The 21286-nt window shown below is 34.3% G+C and overlaps 1 protein-coding gene across 1 annotated transcript; it reads left to right on the top strand.

The window, feature by feature from the left end:
* LOC145957395 (sucrose synthase 2-like) lies at positions 1-10655 on the top strand. The gene is made up of 9 exons (XM_083073646.1): positions 1-165; positions 327-413; positions 8893-8975; positions 9077-9227; positions 9349-9500; positions 9675-9867; positions 9945-10093; positions 10176-10288; positions 10373-10655. Exons 1-7 carry the CDS (start codon positions 1-3, stop codon positions 9951-9953), a joined length of 840 nt encoding a protein of 279 aa, XP_082929772.1. The 3' UTR covers positions 9954-10093; positions 10176-10288; positions 10373-10655.
* The last annotated feature ends 10631 nt before the right edge of the window (positions 10656-21286 follow it).

The raw sequence follows: 21286 nt of genomic DNA, 5'->3' as shown, positions 1-21286 counted from the left end.
ATGTCGTCGCTGCGCGTTCGTCACCGCTGCGCGTCGTCATCGCTGTGCCTCGTCGCCCCTGTGCCTCGTCGTTGTTGCCACTACTCGTCGCCGTTGCTGCCACTACTCGTTACCGCTGCTGCCGCTGCGCCTCGTCGTTGTTCTGTCACTCGTATTCTTTGGAAAGTTTGGATAATTAGAATTTTTATGACATTTTTTATCAACTATTATTTTTTCTACGTCATTTCTAAATCCAAGAGAATGATGTTTTGATTAGATTTTTTTAATATATTTAAAAATTTATTATATATACTGCCCTGATTCTTAACTATTTTCTCTTAATGTAGCACACATCAATCAGTCCAGACCGTAAGCTTATGACTGTTGTTGGAGATAACATAGATGGACTGCTAGTGGATCCACAAAATGGGAAGGTACATGGTTACTCTGGTCATGCATTTATTGGAAATTTCTGTTCGAGTACATTGTTTTCCTTTTTTATTTCTTGTTGTGTGACAGCCTTACTACCCCAACACATATATAATATAATTTAATTAAAGAGAATAAACTTTCAAAGGGTTCGTAAAAGGGTTCACATAAAACTTCGAAACTGTTCTTTCTTCAATATAAGAAAATGACTGAAAAATAAAACTTGAAAGGTAAAATGTAAGAGTTTACAATTTTAAAATCATTTATTACAATACCAAATCCATATAAATATTCTGTCCTAGAAATCCTCTGCCCCGATGTCACATTATCAGAGCATTCCCATAATTTAACTGTTGGCATTCTAGATGCCACTCGTAGCCGGATCTTCTTCACCTAAAATATCCACAGTTTAAACGGTGAGAAAAGAAAATATTTATATGCAAAGTACATACAAACACATCACAATATAATCACATCATAATTCATCATTTAATAAAATATATATAGATATATATATGTATATATATATATGTATATATATATATATAAATATATATATCGATCATTCATCATCTTCACATCTCAATTCACATTTAACATATCTCATTTCACATACATATCTCAATCCATCATAATCCACACCAATTATACAATTTACAACATCATTTCCATATTCATAATTCATGTCAATCTTACAATTAACAATATCATTTCCACATCCATAACTCACACCAATCTTACAATTAACACTATGCCAAGACCTCGCCACATCTAACACAAGTGATACAAGTTAATTGCCTCCCACACCAAACCAGGGTCACGCCCTCCCTGTAGCATCACTTACCCAGGGGCCGTGCCATCCCTAGTCATTAAGGAGTACGCTCGTCCCTGAAGCATCACCTATCCAGGGTTCGTATCATCCCTGATCATCCGGGAGTACGCTCGTCCCTGAAACATCAACTACCAGGGTTCGTATCATCCTTGATCCTTTAGTGTGAGGAACCACAATCAAATTACAATCCATACAGTCTCTTGCAATTAACCCTATGCCAAGGCTGCCATAATCGACATAAGTGGTGTGTGTTAACTGTCTTACTCATCCAACACCATGCTAGGGTCACGCCCTCCCTGTAGCACCACTTACCCAGGGGCCGTGCCATCCCTAGTCACTGATGTGAGGCACCACAATCAAAATCATAATCACATTCATACAACAGCTCATCTCATAATTCAAATTCACATCACGTACACAATTCCACCTCACATACACAACAGATAAGCCCAACAAAATAAAGGTTTACATACCCCTCAAGTAATTCACATCAAGATCATTCATTCTTATCAATCAATACAATAATAACATTCATAAATTAATATTATAAACAATGGAATTATCAATTTCATATAACTTTAACATAAATAATAAAACCCCCAATTCTTTCAAAACCTAACTCACAGAGACTTTTCTACAGTTTCGTTCTCCCTTTCAGATCATCATTCTTACAAATTAAATATATATTTCTAATCCTCAACACATACAGAATCTAATGGTATCATTAATTCTTCAAACAGAAATATTTCAATTTTTCCAAAACCTAGCCTACAGGCACTTTTCTATAATTTCGTTCTCTCTCCCAGAGCATCATTTTCTCAAGTTAAACATATATTCGTAATCCTAAATATATATAGAATCACATAAGATAATTAATCCTCCAAACAGAAATAATTATAAAATTATTCATAACCCTAAGGGCTTTTCCTCTACCCAATTCCCTCATGTAACTCTACATATAAATAATCTCCTTTTCCCCCGTACCTGGATACATAGGAACTCGGGCAGAACCTCCTCTTTTTCCTTAAATAAGGATCGGAACTAAGACTGGAGCAGAACCTCATCCTCTGAGTTCCCCTTGGTCTTCAGAGAGCAGAAGAGGAACGAAAGAGAGAACAGAAGAGAAGAGAGAGTGAGAATGAGAGGTGTGTAGAAATGAGAGGATTTGAGGCCTATTTATAGGATTTTTCGCCCACCTACCACTACGGCCCGTTCCAAAATCGGAACGGCCCGTTCTGGGCCCTTCAAACCTACGTAAATTTTTCAACTGGAACGGCCCGTTCCCAAACCAGAACGGCCCGTTCTCAAACCCAGCAGAACGGCCAGTTCTGCTTCCAGAACGGCCCGTTCTCCAAACCAGAACGGCCCGTTCTCCCTCTGGAACGGCCCGTTCTCCAAACCGGAACGGCCCGTTCTCCCTCCAGAACGGCCCGTTCTGCTTCTCAAATTTTGGGCCTTTAACTTATTCTAGAACGGCCCGTTTCACTTTTGAAACGACCCGTTTTGGGCAACGAATTGGGCCTACGGCCCATTGAAAATTGGGCTGGTACAGTACTTCCCTCCTTTATGAAATTTCGTTCTCGAAATTTTTGCAATGGTAGACTCCTCCCTTCTTACTTTCTAATTATTATGCGACCTCACTACCTTATTGATATACAACTCTATCAAAAGATATCTAAGGGAAAACAAGTAAACTTGGCAAGCCTATCCACTAAAACACAAATAGAATTAACCTCTTAAGCATCTCAGACAAACCTACAATTAAGGCCTATCCACCCATCATCTCACTTCCACAATGGGAGGTCTGAGTGCTACAAAATTCCTAAAGACTTCTAGCATACTAAACACAAGTATACAATTTCTCTACTCCTTTCTTCACCTTAGGTCACTTCACTTCCGCTGCGCTATTCAGATACATCCTCCTAAGGTCCCGATACATCTCATTAGCTCCTAAATATATATATATTAAGAGTACTGTTATGTACTTCCTCTAAAATCATCTTCCTTAATTCAAGGTTACTATGTACCCAAGTTTGTTCTTGCACCTCAAAACAATGTCGATTTCTACTCATAAATGGTTATCTATACTTCTACCAATCTTCTCCACTTGGTTCTCTAAGAAAGGATCTGACTCCTAGGCTTCTCTAATCTCATCCATTAATTCACTAGTCACTTAACACAATCAATTCAATGCTTCTAAGGATAATCTCATACACCAAGCATAAGTCTTTAAATTCTTCAATCAAATCTAACCCTTAAATCATCATAAATGATATACTAGAGGTCATCATAATCAAGGCATCTGCCACAATATTGGTTTTACTTCCGTGATCATCTTTAAAGATTAAGCACCTAAGCGTAAGTTCACTAGGTATACATATCAGATCTCTAATTTCACCAGTTCATCTACACCCAAGTCAAACTCTTATTCATCACCTTATCCTATAGCCTCATATCTTGTCACCAAAATTAATCAATTAATTATACGTCTCCAATTTTCTTCAACAATTCACTCGTTACTCAAGTTATACCTAGTTTCATACTACTCGGAGTAATCTCATAAGTCAAACTTAAATCTTTAATTTCAGCCAAAAAGATCCATCTCTCTAATCATAAGAAAAAATAATGTAGAGGGTTCCTACTCAAAGCATCAACCATCACATTGACTTTATGCAAATAACAACTAAGATTGAAATCCTAGTCCACAAAAATTCCAACTATCTCTTTTGTCTCATATTCAAGTCCTTCAGGTCAAACAAAATTTGAGGCTCTAATGATTAATAAATACCTCCAGCTTAGAATCATACAGGTAGTGTCTCCAAATCTTAGTGTAAATATCACGATTGCTCACTCAATGTCATGGGTAAGGTAATTCCTCTCATGAATTCTCAATTGCTTAGAAACATAAGTTATTACCCTTCCTCCTTGCATCTACACTACCTCCAAATTCATCTTAGAAGCATCACGGTATACAACATAAGACTTACTAAAATCCGGTAACATTATCCAATCTTTCCTTAAGAGTTTGAAACATACTCTCACATTTATTATCCCATACAAAGGCAAGTCTTTCCTAGTCAATCTAGTCAAATAGTAAGCAACCTAGAGAATTAAGCGACGAAATGCTTTGGGGAGTTGAAAATAAGCATAGGTCCGGGGATCCTCGATATAGGTTAACCTTTTGAACTACTATTGAATTCATGGGTAGGCAAAAGACAACTTAGTGAACTGAAACATCTTAAGCTAGAAGAAAAGAAAGCAAAAGCAATTCCTATAGTAGCGACGGGAGAAACGAGAGCAGCCTAAATCGTGAACGGCTATCTTAAAAATTTACTCAATAAATTTCCTATAAACTATCTCAATAAAACTTCTAACCTCACAAATTGACTTTTGATATCTCCCACTTAAGCACAACTTCTACCATAGGTAGATCTATGTTATATCCGTGCAAGAAGTTACAAGGCCTAAATCTATCTTGGATATATCTTCAAAATTAACTCTAATATGATGATCTCACATCTTAAGGTCAATCTCACTAAACACACAACCATTCACTAATTAATCCATAAGGTCATCTATCCTCATATCCACATACATGCATATCATATTAGAATACCTATTTAAACCTTCATATATACATCCTTCCCAATCATATATATAAATCTATCACTATTTTACACCATATAACATGTGCATGAACTTAACTTTACCACATAGCATCATAAAACCTTGAATAACCTTACAATCCACATGACAACACCTCAGAACATCATAACAAAATCACTTTTATCCTTGCATTGCCTAATAACTCAAAAACATCATGATAACATACATATCCCATCAATAACTGTCAAGGAAAATGATACCTAGAGAGTTACACTTGTCCAACGATCTCAATCCTATCTCAAAAGAAAGATAAAAGAATAAGTTATAACTCTTATGAAGACATGAGATTCTGAATAGATCCTCTTCTCAGCTAACAATTCAAAAATCACAACAGATATATTTAACGCTTATAACTAGCCTCTGATTACCAAAACAACTATAACTGAAGTTCTAAACCTTCATTTTACCTGATTCCAGTGCCATTGAAAAGATCACATCCAAGACTACAACTTCCATGAAGACCACAAAATCCAAATCTATCAATACGGTACTCCTACTAGCATAACAAAACTACAGTGAAAACATCTCCTACACTAGACAACAATAGTGCACTAACAACCCACAGAATACCTCAACCCTTCCAAACTTACTTCTTTCTACCTTAAACTCATATCCAAGCTTCCAACTACAATCTCTAAACGAAAATAATTCACCTATTCCACAAAAGACTTAGAGCTAAAATCAAATCCTCATGCAACCTAACCCCTAACAAGATTAATATGCAAGCATCAAAACTTAAGGAAATCACCAACACTTTAACCTTTCATCAAGAACACTCAAAGTTCTAATGCTCGACACATAACCTCTTGGATTCAATCATTACCACTATAACTTTCAGAAACGCCACCAATCGTAAACTCTTAATACATTCGATAAATCAATTTCTTACCGACATCCAAGCTTCCACTAGTTCTAGTTGGTTAGCAAGATACTTCGTCTACTACCACTACTTCTTACATAAGCAAGAAGTATCAAAATAATTAAGCAATCATGAGATTAAGAAAGAGCAGTCCAAAATAGCATCATCAAGTTATATCATGTCTATCAGACAAATCCTGAGAACACAATGCACACAAATAAATAACAACAACATAATCAATCATCACCTTAGCACATCAATAAGCTTCACACTCAATGCATTCCATCATTCATCTACCAAACAAGCATAGTAGACTCACAACTCAGGCCGATTGGATCGACCTGCTTTGATACCACTAAATGTGACACCCTTACTACCCCAACACATATATAATATAATTTAATTAAAGAGAATAAACTTTCAAAGGGTTCGTAAAAGGGTTCACATAAAACTTCGAAACTGTTCTTTCTTCAATATAAGAAAATGACTGAAAAATAAAACTTGAAAGGTAAAATGTAAGAGTTTACAATTTTAAAATCATTTATTACAATACCAAATCCATATAAATATTCTGTCCTAGAAATCCTCTGCCCCGATGTCACATTATCAGAGCATTCCCATAATTTAACTGTTGGCATTCTAGATGCCACTCGTAGCCGGATCTTCTTCACCTAAAATATCCACAGTTTAAACGGTGAGAAAAGAAAATATTTATATGCAAAGTACATACAAACACATCACAATATAATCTCATCATAATTCATCATTTAATAAAATATATATAGATATATATATGTATATATATATATATAAATATATATATCGATCATTCATCATCTTCACATCTCAATTCACATTTAACATATCTCATTTCACATACATATCTCAATCCATCATAATCCACACCAATTATACAATTTACAACATCATTTCCATATTCATAATTCATGTCAATCTTACAATTAACAATATCATTTCCACATCCATAACTCACACCAATCTTACAATTAACACTATGCCAAGACCTCGCCACATCTGACACAAGTGATACAGGTTAATTGCCTCCCACACCAAACCAGGGTCACGCCTTCCCTGTAGCATCACTTACCCAGGGGCCGTGCCATCCCTAGTCATTAAGGAGTACGCTCGTCCCTGAAGCATCACCTATCCAGGGTTCGTATCATCCCTGATCATCCGGGAGTACGCTCGTCCCTGAAACATCAACTACCAGGGTTCGTATCATCCTTGATCCTTTAGTGTGAGGAACCACAATCAAATTACAATCCATACAGTCTCTTGCAATTAACCCTATGCCAAGGCTGCCATAATCGACATAAGTGGTGTGTGTTAACTGTCTTACTCATCCCACACCATGCTAGGGTCACGCCCTCCTTGTAGCACCACTTACCCAGGGGCCGTGCCATCCCTAGTCACTGATGTGAGGCACCACAATCACAATCATAATCACATTCATACAACATCTCATCTCATAATTCAAATTCACGTCACGTACACAATTCCACCTCACATACACAACAGATAAGCCCAACAAAATAAAGGTTTACATACCCCTCAAGTAATTCACATCAAGATCATTCATTCTTATCAATCAATACAATAATAACATTCATAAATTAATATTATAAACAATCGAATTATCAATTTCATATAACTTTAACATAAATAATAAAACCCCCAAATCTTTCAAAACCTAACTCACAGGCACTTTTCTACAGTTTCGTTCTCCCTCTCAGATCATCATTCTTACAAATTAAATATATATTTCTAATCCTCAACACATACAGAATCTAATGGTATCATTAATTCTTCAAACAGAAATATTTCAATTTTTCCAAAACCTAGCCTACAGGCACTTTTCTATAATTTCGTTCTCTCTCCCAGAGCATCATTTTCTCAAGTTAAACATATATTCGTAATCCTAAATATATATAGAATCACATAAGATAATTAATCCTCCAAACAGAAATAATTATAAAATTATTCATAACCCTAAGGGCTCTTCCTCTACCCAATTCCCTCATGTAACTCTACATATAAATAATCTCCTTTTCCCCCGTACCTGGATACATAGGAACTCGGGCAGAACCTCCTCTTTTTCCTTAAATAAGGATCGGAACTAAGACTGGAGCAGAACCTCATCCTCTGAGTTCCCCTTGGTCTTCAGAGAGCAGAAGAGGAACGAAAGAGAGAACAGAAGAGAAGAGAGAGTGAGAATGAGAGGTGTGTAGAAATGAGAGGATTTGAGGCCCATTTATAGGATTTTTCGCCCACCTACCACTATGGCCCGTTCCAAAATCGGAACGGCCCGTTCTGGGCCCTTCAAACCTACGTAAATTTTTCAACTGGAACGGCCCGTTCCCAAACCAGAACGGCCCGTTCTCAAACCAGAACGGCCCGTTCTCAAACCCAGCAGAACGGCCAGTTCTGCTTCCAGAACGACCCGTTCTCCAAACCAGAACGGCCCGTTCTCCCTCTGGAACGGCCCGTTCTCCAAACCGGAATGGCCCGTTCTCCCTCCAGAACGGCCCGTTCTGCTTCTCAAATTTTGGGCCTTTAACTTATTCCAGAACGGCCCGTTTCACTTTTGAAACGGCCCGTTCTGGGCAACGAATTGGGCCTACGGCCCATTGAAAATTGGGCTGTTACATGTTGAATATTCTTTTACTCTCTTTTGATGGCCTTTTAGTTGATGCGTTTGCTAATTAATCAAATCTTTTAATTTTGTTTCTCCTAAATTTATGTCTATAATTATTTTTTTTAGTTGTTGCTGTTTGAATCAATTTCAATTTCAAATTCAAATTCAATCTAAATTTGAAGAATTGTTATTTTTACTCTATGTTTTCTCAGTAATTGGTTTTCTAATATGGTTTTGTTTGAATTTAATTATGGGTAGATTTAACCATCTGCTATGAAAATTTTGACTTGTACTTTTATAGGTAAAGTTCTAGTCTTCACTTTAATCCAAGTCGAATTAATTATATAGTGGCTATCGAAGTGCTCTGGAGCTGGTTCTTCTTTTGGACTGAAATAAAGAGGTGAGTTGATCATTTCCAGTTGATCATGTTCTCTTTTTTCTAATGCTTCACACTGTTTTTGCCATTTCCAGTTGATCATGTTCTCTTCCAGATTCGATAAAGCTTCTGGCGTGAGAGAGAGGGTGCAAGACACCCTCTCTAGTCACCGCAACGAGTTGATCTTTCTTCTCTCCAGGTGAAAGTTAGAGTTGTGATTTTGGCAACCGGGTATTCTTAGATTCTTCGTGAATGATAAGTATGTGTGTGATAATAACTACTATTTTTGTTGCAAAGGTATGTTGCTGGGGGCAAAGGAATACTACAATCACATGACCTGAGGCACGAGGTAGAAAAGATTCTTGAAGAGGATGAAGGGATTTGGAAACTCAAAGATAGCCCCTTTGTCAAAGAGCTAGAATCTGCAAAGGTTAGCTAAGTATATTTTCGTAAGTTATAGCTTTGATAAATGACATACAATAGTTGAATTTTCTCGAGTTTTCCTTGTCATTGCAGTTTTTAAAAAGCTTTTGTTCCTGTTATTGCCACAGGAAGCCATAGTTATACCTCCTTTTGTGTCAATGGCTTTGCGTCCAAGACCTGGTGTTTGGGAGTATGCTCGTGTTAATGCATTTGAACTCAATGTGGATAATCTGAGTGTTGCAGAATATTTACGATTCAAAGAAGAACTTGTAGATTGGGAGTAATGGTTATCTTTGTTATGTGCATTATTTTCTGCACTACTTTTTGAATTTATTCTTTACCATCCCCCAAAGTGTTGAATGAAATAAATGAATTGCGTGGCATTCTATGGTTTCAGTTTGGCTTCACGGAGAAATGAAATTATTACATGATGATTTTTGAAAATTTGATCCAGGTGCAATGGCAAAAACGTGCTTGAAGTAGATTTTGAGCCATTTAATGCAACATTCCCTAGACCAACTCGATCATCCTCTATTGGTAATGGGGTTCAATTTCTCAACCGTCATCTATCATCATTCATGTTTCGTAACAAAGAAAGTTTGGAACCTCTCCTTGCTTTTCTTCGCGCCCACAAATATAATGGCCATGTAAGTTTGTCTAAAAGCATCATTCAATCATTTAGAAACAGTGATATTTATTTGTAGAAATTTTGACCGATGCCCAGAAATCTTAAAATATCAATATAAATATATATTCGTTCGATGGTGAAGATTTGTTCTTTTATGGTTTTGACCATGTAAGTTCCTAGTTTACCCAGTTTTGTGCCTGAGCTTTGATACTTATGTGGTACATGTTCAGCCTATTTTTGACCATGTAAGTTCCTAGTTTACCCAATTTAGTGTTTGTGATGCAAATACTTTTTTCTTTTTTTCTTATTCTGAACTGTTTTGAACAGGTATAATAAAAGTCTATTAGGAGATCATATGGGAAAGTTCCCAGCTCCTTTTTTGATGAATACCATCCACTTTACAATTAGTTTTCCTTATGCAAATTGTTAAAGGAAATCAGGTATCAAATAAAGTCTTTAAAAAATTGTAGATTTTATTGTCCAAGTAAAAGTTCAAATCTAATTTGTTATTATTATAATTTCAGGCAGCTGAATTGAAATCTCTAGTAGATTTGAGACGTTCTTCTCAATCTAGCCATGTTCTTGAAGATAATGGAGGATCACCATGAGGAACTATTTAGAAATTTTCTTCAATTTTAGTTTGTTAGGAGCTTTTAGAACCATCTTTATATTTTTGTTGTTTTTATGTACCTAAGTTTCTTAAACTTAAGGACCATTTCTATGTTTGAAAGATACAAAATTTGGATTTAATATATTTATTTAATGAATTACATTTTTATTTGCATCATTTATTTTAGTTTATCTTGATCACGTGTTTGAGATGATAATTTAAACAAATAGGTTGAAAATGTAATTATAAAAAAACATTTAATTACAAATTGGACGCGAAATAAATTGTGGCAGTTAAAAACTGCTACAAATTGTTAATTAAAATGCATGTTTATATTTGCGGCGGTTTCCAAAACCGCCATTACTTTTTAACTAGTTTCAGTTTTCAAAATAACGACAATTTTATAACTGCCGCAATTTTATCAATTATGTTGCGGCTGTTTCAAAAACCTCCGCAAAATGTAGTCGCGACGCATAACATTACGGCGGTTTACAAACTGTCGTTATATAAGTTTGCGGCGGTTAAAACCGCCGTCGCTTTTACTAAAAAACCGCCGCAAACATACAAGTTTTTTGTAGTGTATCTATTTGTTCTCTGTATTGAGTGCCTCTTCCATATTATTCAATCAGCTGTAGATTCAAATCAATGGACTCCCATCCGCATAGCTAGAAAAGCTCCTAAAATCTCGCATTTGGCATTTGCAGATGACTTATTCCTCTTTGCTGAAGCAAGTGAGGATCAACACGAGCGATGCTTCTTCCACTACTACTTGCACATATGCTCACAACATGAGCGATACCATCCAACCACTACTTCTTACGTAAGCAAGAAGTTTCAAAACAAATAAGCAATCATGAGAATAAAGAAAAGAAATCATAAATAGGATCAGTTAAGCTATATCATGTCTATCAACAAAATTCTGAGAAAGCAATACACAATTAAGCACAACACCAACAACACAAGGTAAACACACTACTAGAAAAGTGTCATTTTCTTGCAAATTTTCCTGCAAAAAATTATTCACAATTTTTTTGCGAATTTTCTTGCAAAAAAGTATTTGCAGAAATTTTTTGTGAATTTTTCTTCAAAAAAATATTCATAGAAATTTTTTGCGAATTTATTTGCAAAAAATAATTTACAGATATTTCTTACGAATTTTGCTACAATTTTAATAATCAGAAATTTTTTCCATGGTAAAAATTTGCATAAAATATTGTAAGAATTTTATTTTGTTTCTTGCAGATTTTCTTGCAAAAATAAATTCACAAATAATGTTTACTAAATGGTAGAAAAAATTAGCAGGTAAGTTTTCCTGCAGATTTTCCTGCAAATTTTAATCTGCAGGAAAAATAAAAATAAAAATATATTTAAATTTATAAGTTTAATATTTTAAAAAAACTTCAAGTCCTACATCGATTGAAAATAAAGCAATTAAAGAGTATATAAGTTGGGGCAACACTTACCTTACAAGTTGATTTGTATGGTTGAGTGTTAAGCTTATAATCTACAATCTTAGAATTTAAAAGATTATGTATCACATGTTGGAGGCATGGAAACAAATGCTTCGGATGAATTCATTGTGAGCATTTAAAAGTTAAAAAATTATTGATAGAATTTATAGTAATTTCTTTAATTTTTTTAGTAAAAAATATTCTTGCAAAAAAATTCGCAGGAAACTTTCTGGCGAATTTTTTTTTGCAAGAAACTTTCCTGCAAAAAAAAATTTGCAGGAAAGTCTCCTGCGAATTTTTTTCACAAGAAATTTCACAGGAAAATTTCCTGTGAATTTTAAAATTCGCAAAAAATATTATCTACGAAGGTATTACTTGCAGATAAAATTTCGCAGGAAAATTTGTAGGAATAACATTTCCTGCGAATTTTTATGAAAAATTCGCAGGAAAAGTTGCATGTAATGAGACAAATTCTAGTAGTGACATCAGCATCATTATCATTATCATCATAAAAGAAAACACTGTCAGAGTACACAACAAGCAAAACGCTGTCAGAGTACACAACAGAATTATGATAAGCACATAACACATATGTCCGATTTGAATTAACCTGGCTCTGATACCACTAAATGTGACACCCTCTACCCCAACATACATATAGAATAATTATAAAACATATTCTTGGGTTAAATAAAATCTTTAGAATTAAAATAATAGTTCCACTAACATAAGAATAGAGAATTCACATTTTTAAACTTAAATCATGGTCAAATGTGGAATTGATAGAAAAATGAAACATAAGTCTTTCCAAAACAAATACAATAATGAAATCCTAAACTAAGCCTAACTATGCCCTGATGTCACATATCCTATCAGAGCATGCCTAACTAAAGCCTAAGCCTCATCACCAACATCCTCATGTTGATAATCACCTATAACACAATTTAAACACATACAAAGAACAAGGGAATGAGAAACATCTCACTCGGTTTCAGGTGTAAAAAAAAAATAATTAGGTAACACACACACAAATCATAACAAGCACAGTCATAGCTACACATTAATCAGGTACAAATTCATATTATACATACAATATTAACACATACACAGTCATTCATCATGCAATGATGTCATGGACTTGAATCATATATGCATGCATGTGGCGCCAATCACTTGTCTCATAATCACATATCATGTGGTATGTTGCCGAAGCAACATACCTGGAGTAGTCTAGGAGTACATGTCGGCTCAACCGTGCACTCTCAACTAGAAGGATGTATTGCTAGGGTCTTGTCGAGATAGTGAAGTCGCGCAAGATACGTCCCATGCACAAAAACGGGCAGAACTAGGCCTTCAAAACTGCACTATTCCCTAGGACTCCTCCAAGATGTTTCACACTCGGAGGGCCTTCCCTAATGGTGTACTCCATATCGTACCTTATAACATAAATGCAAATGATGCATGTCACACATTCACAAACTCATGGACTCATCACTTTACTTGTAATTGAATTTCATGTCTTTTGTCATCACGTTTCACATTCTCATAGTCATAGTGCTCACAATAGCATGTCATTCACATCATGTCATTTGTTCACATTTCAAATAGTCATACTCATAATTGTTCCTCATAGGGTTTCGCATAGGAACCCACAGAGCACTCTAATTCATCTCAAAACTTATCTAATTTTGAAATCAAACACATATTTACACTTTACACTACACAAGGAACGCAATAGAATATTCAAAAATCGAACCAGAAAATATTCATATTTTGCCTCTTTCTCATAGGGTTCTCTCAAGAATCCACAGAGCACTCTAATTCATATCAAAACTTATTTATTTTCAAAATTAATCACATATTCATACATCACATCCAACAAGGAACACAATAGAAAAATTAGAAGGTAAAATAGAAAACATTCATATTTTGCCTGTTCCTAGAAGCATGCATTAAGTAAAGGGTTGGGGATCAATATTGCTACCCAACAATTATTACCACACCTCGAGCGAGGTTTCTCACTCCCCCCTTACTTGGATAAGCAGAAGATGATGCTAAAGCAGAATCTAGCTGATCTCCTTCTCTTGGGTCTCTTTTATCTTTAGAGAGTTTGTCTAGAAGTAGTGCTAGAGTCTACTATTTATAGATGTCAAAGGTAGCTAGAACGGGCCATTTCAGATTCAAAACGACCCTTTCTGGATCCTTTCATCATGTCTAAAATTCACATCTAGAACGACCTGTTCTGAAACTAGAATGGTCCATTTTGGAGTTGATTTTAACTCACAATGGCCATGTTTGGAACGTCCCATTCCAGTTTGGGAACGGTCCATTCTGGGCTACTAAATCACCCTAAAATACTTATGAAAATTGGGATGTTACAATGAGTTCAACTCAAAATTGCCACAATGGTCATATTCTCTAGAGCACTGTAAAAGGATCAAGCCTTAAAAAACAATAGAAAGAAGTGATATATATCAAGAAAATTGCATAGAGAAGCATATTGAAATACGTAGAGCAGAAAACTACAAAGAAATACTTCTTGTAAATTTTGTATATAATTCTTTGTAGATTACTTGTACTTCCATTACTACTTACATCATGTCTAAAAGAGACAAAACAACATCTATTACCTTTGATGTAAGGGTTGAGCCTAGAGAGGCTTGTTGTTCAAAGAATATTTGGATAGGTTTGAGCTAAAAGTGGCTTGGTAAAAGAATACTTGTAACTTTGCTGAAAGTTAGTGGAACTCAATCTAATTGGATTGAGAAATAAACGTAGTCTCGGTGGTTGAAATGAACTAGTATAAAAATCTCAATGTTCCATCCGACTCTTTTCTAGCCCTTTGTTTGATAAGTTACCTTATTTTCAAATCACAAACGTGTGAGTTACACTATTTAAGCCCCTCTTCTAGTGTGTGTCTTTTCTCCACATGTACCATATCCCATACATATTAGAAACAACTACATAAATATGTGCAATATACATACAATAATCCTATAAATGTAAATATATAATTAAGTTGTTGGCAAGTGACTATAACTATCTATACAAATCTATCACTAATAGGTAGTCAACAAAACATCCAACTCTAATGCCACTATATGGCCTCCACAACTATCCTTTAGTCCTATCCCTGCCCTTTTCCCATATCACATATGATCATCATAGTCCAAATCACATAGAAACATACAAGGGTAAGCTAGAGTAAAAAGAAACAACGTATGTTTAAAATAAAACATCAACAACTTTAATAACATCAACACATCTCATCTCAATTTCAAACTAATCAACATAACTTCTCTTTCTACTACAACATAATATTATCTTAATCATCACATACTTTCAACACGGATTAATCATCATAGCAACAAAATATTTTTAACAAAACAACTATACACATCGTCACACATTTCAACTAGGAGATCTACTACAACACATGGTGAGCAGTTTAAGTGACTTGACCTTACTAAATCGAAAACCTATGGTGATCTTTTTGGGCTTGCTATAATGACTACAAGTGACAAACTAAGTAAAGTATGAAGTCAAAAATTTAGTTCGTAACTGAGTACCGGAAGGGCATAGTATTTGGAGGATAATTGATGGGCTAATTCCATAGGCGACTTCGATAAGTTAGTTAATTTCGTGGTAGGAACAAACCAATTGTTCTACCTTGATACTGGTACTAGGCTTCCTTGTTTAGGTGGTGATACTTAAGAAACCAAGTTGTTATGTTGTAGATTGATATCTAATTTGCTGTTGATCTAATAAGCCAAAAAGATCACCCTGTGGTGTTAGTTCAGTAGAGTCAAGCCACTTTAATTGTTCACCAAGTATTGTAGAAGATCTTCTAGTTGAAGTACGTGATGACGTATCTAATGTTGTTTGGAAGATGCTGTGTTGTATAATCTGCGTTATATATCCTGTGTTGAAAATGTCATGTTGAATGTTAAAGATTTGTGTTGTTTTCGTTGTGGTGTTAAAGTTGATTACTGTGTTGTAATATCTTGAGTTGTTCATGCTAATATATATATATATATATATATATATATATATATATATATATATACACACACACACACACACACACAGAGACATATTGATTGCGTTGTGATGTTGAATTGTGGATAGTGTTGAAGATGAAATGAAAATGTGTTGATACATATTATTGTTGATGTTTCATGTTGTATATATGTTGTTTCCTTTAAATTCTAGATTACCCTTGTGTGTTTCCATGTGAATGGATTATGATGATCATACGTGATATGAGAGCAAGATAAAGATAAATTACTCTTGGGAGTTATATAGTGGAGACCACCACAAGGTGTTGGAGTTGTTTGTTCCTTTCTAAAGCTACCCTTGAGTAGAATTCCTAAGTGATGTATAAAAGTTACTTGACCAGTTACTTAAGCTGTATAGTTTACATTTTCCTAGATGATTGTATCTATGTTGTATATGCATACTTTTGTAGTTGATGTGTATATATATATATATATATACACACACACACACACACACACACACAGAGATTCAGGTATTAGTATGCTTTCAATTTTAAGTCATTAGATGATTTTCCACTATTAATAGTGTTAACCATAAATGTAAGGACCATTGATGGGTCGTTACAGATAATGCGTCAGGTCTTAATTGATATGCATCATGTGCACACTTGTTTTTTATGAGTACGATATGAAATACACCACCAAGGAAGACCCCCTTATGTAAAAGATTGGAGATCAATCATTGGAGATAACTAGATTTGGGAAACCCAATTTCACCCATTATGTGCATAGGGTGAAACTTGAGCAGCACAAATGTCCCAATGAGACCCTACTTGTGTGTCCTCCTAGTGTAGAGTGCAATAAGAATATGACTTGGCATGAACTTGTAAACTACTCAGTGTGTTGTCTTATGGCAATACACAGGTGATTTGACTAGCATCACATGCATGAGAATACATAGTCCATTGCATTGTGCATGTGAATGAATCAATGTATTATGAATTATATTGGATCTTGTTGTAAAATATAGTGTTATATTGTGTTACTGCTATATATTACTTGCTTATTGTATTGTTATGTGTGTTTGATTATCTGAATTATATGTCAAAGCTAAGTGAGATATTTCTCACTCCTCGTTTTTTGTATTTATTATTTTTGGATGTTGTTGTAGGTGAGAGTCATCATGATGTCGATGATGTCGACGATGAGGTCTAGTTGTTGCTTTTGGAATTTTGCTCTAATAAATGTGATATCGAAACTTATTTAATATTGTTTCCTTTTGTTATGTTTTGAGACAATTATTATTACATTGTGTTAGATTTTCTTTTCAAGATGGGTATCATTTAATATACTTATTTTAACATTATATTAATTAAATATAATAAATAATATTTTATCACAAAATACTAATTTATTAAGATATTATTATAATATTTTATTACTAACATCAATTAAATAATACTTTAATACTTATTATTACCTTTAATATATATAATTAAAATTATATAAATAAAAATACTATTTAAATTTTGATTAAAAAAATTACATTAACTGCATTGATTAAATACTATCTCAATACTCATATTTTACTTTATGATATATATATATATATATATTATTTTTATTTTTCTATATAACTTTAAAATATTTTGTAAAATTAATAATGAAAAATTTCAAAATATGTAATTAATTTAAAAAAATTTAGTAAAAATTTAAAATAATAATTAAATATGTAAAAAAATCGTTAAAATATAATATATTTGAATTCATTAGTAAACTTAAAACAGTAAAATATTTAAGCATATGTCAGAAGATACGTTAATACGCATATAATTTTTAAGAAAAAAATATTTATAATTGAGTGTTGGAGTTCCAATTTTGAATTCTGAAATACCTATTTCATGGACTTTGAGGACTTTAAAAATGAAAAATCCATACGATATATAAAAGTAGATAATATTTTGGTCTTCTGCTTTTTTAGTTAGATATTTTACTTTTTTATGTCAAAAAAATAAAAAATAATAATAATAATATTTTTAACACATAATTTTTTTCCTTTTTATGCAACAAATGTTTAAGGTGTGTTAAGAAAAAGAATGTTTGTCATAATCTTATAAGGTCTCATATATTTCTAGATTTTTGCAGTACTTAATTCTATATTACGTATTATTTTCATGCTTAGTGTAAGAACTGTTAGAAAAGAATGGCCCAATCCAAGAGGGGGGTGAATTGGATTCAATGACCCTTTAAAAAATTTATCAGAGTTTTTGGATCTTAAATTCAATCAAAACTTTTCTATGAAAGAATTTTCAAATGAAGCACTCTTAAAGACTTGTTACTATGATATGAATGCAATGTGCAACTTGATTACAAGACAATGAAGTTCAAATATAATATCCAATTATAGATTTAAACCATCAAAATTCACATACACATGTTAGTCAAGTTTTATCTTCTTTAAAGCACAACCAAGAAATTACAAAATAAGAGATAAGGTTGAAGAAGATTGCACAAGTCTTTTATACTGGTTCAGCCACTCCACACGTGACCTACATCCAGTCCTTAATCACCACCTGATTAAGATTTGATCCACTATCTTTTAGCAAGAAGGTTTACAAACACACACACATGCATATACTTCACTACAAAAAGATAACCACTTTCTTGACCCCAAGAAAGTAACCCTTGTAGAACCCACTACAAGAAACTTCACCACTTGAGAAACCCTTCTCAAGATTTTTCACAAAGATTCACAAAGAATAAAATGAAACGAATTCACCTGGAATTCTTGAACAAATCTTTGTCTTCCTCTTTCAAGAGTATGATGATGATGATGATTTCCTCACAAGCTTTTCACAAACGTTTTTCTCTTGGATTTCACAAAGAAAACTCTCCAAGATGTCACAGAGACTCTCTAAAACGTTTTTACCAGTTGATTATCAGTTTTTACTCAATGTTATTAGGTTTCAAAAGAGTTCAAACTATTTATAAAAATTCAAACCCATATAATCGATTATTTTAAAGAATAATCGATTATTTTGTTCTTCAGATTTCTGGAAATCAATCAAGAACAATTTAATCGATTATTTAGCTGGATAATCGATTATTCCAGAGAGTTGTTCCTGAAATAATCGATTATTTTGGCAGATAATCGATTATTACAGCAAGGCATTCCACTTAGCCCACTTGCTGAAATAATCGATTATATTTAACAATAATCGATTATTTTGAGTCAGTTCTTAAAACTTCATTTTAAGTCTCAAAATAATTTTCCAATGTTTAACTCATCATCATCCACTCCCTACTTGATTCTAGACAAGATTTGCTCAATGCACAAAGCACACACAGACACAAATATAACAATTCATTTATAACAATTTGCTTCCTAAGCTCTATTACATAGCTACACTTCAAGGTATTTTTCTTGACTCTTCCTTGACTTTGTTTTTGTGTTCAATGTTGTTGTTGTACACTTGTTGTCTCCAAGTTGTTGTGATCATCAAAACTCTTAAAGTCTTCAGCCCCCCTAAGCTCAACAATCTCCCCCTTTTTGATGATGACAACCCATGAACTAATCCATGAACCAATATTCACTTAACTTCTTATTGTGCCATATTGTGCCACGAACCACCTGCACAACACACACACACAAGCACAATACCTGCAAACAACAACTAAACACACAATACACAATACCATTTCTCCCCCTTTGGCATTATCAAAAACAAAGTAAGCCAAGGTTAACAAAGAATTGCCATGTACAGATTCTCTCCAGCAATATTATCATAAATGAACCAATTTTGGTTCTGCAACTCAAACCAAATTTTAACCAATTTGTGATGCCAATTGTGCATCATATCACAAACCAAACCAAATCAAGTCAAGATAGTCATTTTCACAGTACAAAAACAGAGTATTCCAAAGCACAAATAATCACATTCCAACATATATGCTCACCAAAAACAGAGCATTTTGCATCAGCAATCCAAACCAAGCTTTGGAATCAAAATTGAACCAACACATTAACAAACAAGCATCAAATTCATCAAATTTAAATTGTTCAACATCAAAAGCAATAAAAGTGTTCAGGAATTAAAATCATTACAACCCAAATGAACTTAAAAATTGTTCCAAACTTGAATTTAAAAACTAAACAAAATAACAAAAACAGAAATCACTCCTCATCGTCCAGAATACCAAGCTGCGTCTTGATGATTCTGACTTCATGATCTAGGTCGTCAAACCTATCAAGAATTCCAGAGAACATGGATTCATGTCTCTGTGACATCTCCATCATAGCATCCATTTTGTTGATCATGATCTGTTCAAACGGTGAGAACGGCTTCAGCTCCGGCTCAGCTTCTCTAGGCTCAGCTTCCACCTGTGGTGGCTGATCCTCATCATGAGAAGGAACACCGTCCTCATCTGTAGCTGGCTCCGGGGTAGGAGGAACATCTCCTTTAAAAACCCACTTATCTTCTTGCTTCAACATACCCATGTGGTGCAAAGAAGATTTCTCAATTTTATTTGACGCGTGTAGAACAATCTTTCTTTCACCTGTCAAATCTACTCCAGCATTTTCAAACATTTTAGACAAGAGTAAAGCATAAGGAATCGGTCCGTCTTCCTTTCTCCTTGCCTTCCAGATACAATCGTTCACAACTGACACCCAATCAATCTTAATTTTCTTCTTAATCACATGCATTAATAAAATGTCATCCCGAGACATTTGTGCATGGTTGTGCAACCTTGGTTTTAACATCCAGGCAATAATGAAAGAAATTAAATGAGAGTTTTTCTTCATACCTCCCGCTAAAAATTTCACGTAATTGGTGTTTGACGGAACCCTTTGACAGTCCCGAAATGTGGTCAGTTCTTCAAAATCTCCAAAGTTGAATGGCTGGGGTTTCTCTGCTCCTGTCCCGCTCAGACCCGTAGCCGCTCTAAGAGTTGGTCCGTCCAACTTGATCAGTTTGCCCTTCACCACTGATTGCATAACTCCTCCGTTAGTAGTGGCAAAACATAGAAATAACCTGATCAGTTCTGGGTAGTAGGGTCCTTCCATCTCCAGGAACACCTTCAACTCCTGATGCTCCAAAAGGGTTGGAAAGCTAAACCCTTCATTCTTGAACCATTCAAGCATCAGGGTCTTTGGAGGAATGATTCTCCGACCAGCGTACCACTCGAAGTAATATTCTTGCGCTTTCTCATCCGCGAACACTAGTGCAAAAATTGGATTTAAAATCGGAGTTTTAAGATCGGTTACAGGGTAACCGATCTTAAAAGTGATGCGGTGGCAATTTTGTAAATAATATGAATATTTTTAAAATCGGTTAAAATTTAACCGATTTTAAAAGTACTTTTAAAATCGGTTATTTT

This window comes from Cajanus cajan, chromosome 4 (assembly GCF_000230855.2).
Source record: "Cajanus cajan strain Asha chromosome 4, NIPB_CcT2T_4, whole genome shotgun sequence".
NCBI classification, from domain to species: domain Eukaryota; kingdom Viridiplantae; phylum Streptophyta; class Magnoliopsida; order Fabales; family Fabaceae; genus Cajanus; species Cajanus cajan.
The sequence above is the reverse complement of the archived record's forward strand: the minus strand, read 5'-3'. Positions and strand labels throughout refer to the sequence as shown.

Coding starts and splice junctions, on each gene's coding strand:
- LOC145957395 (XM_083073646.1), top strand. CDS start 1: ATGTCGTCGCTGCGCGTTCGTCACCGCTGCGCGTCGTCATCGCTGTGC. Junction 414..8,892: donor TGGATCCACAAAATGGGAAG/GTACATGGTTAC, acceptor TGCCATTTCCAG/TTGATCATGTTCTCTTCCAG. Junction 9,228..9,348: donor AAGAGCTAGAATCTGCAAAG/GTTAGCTAAGTA, acceptor TTATTGCCACAG/GAAGCCATAGTTATACCTCC.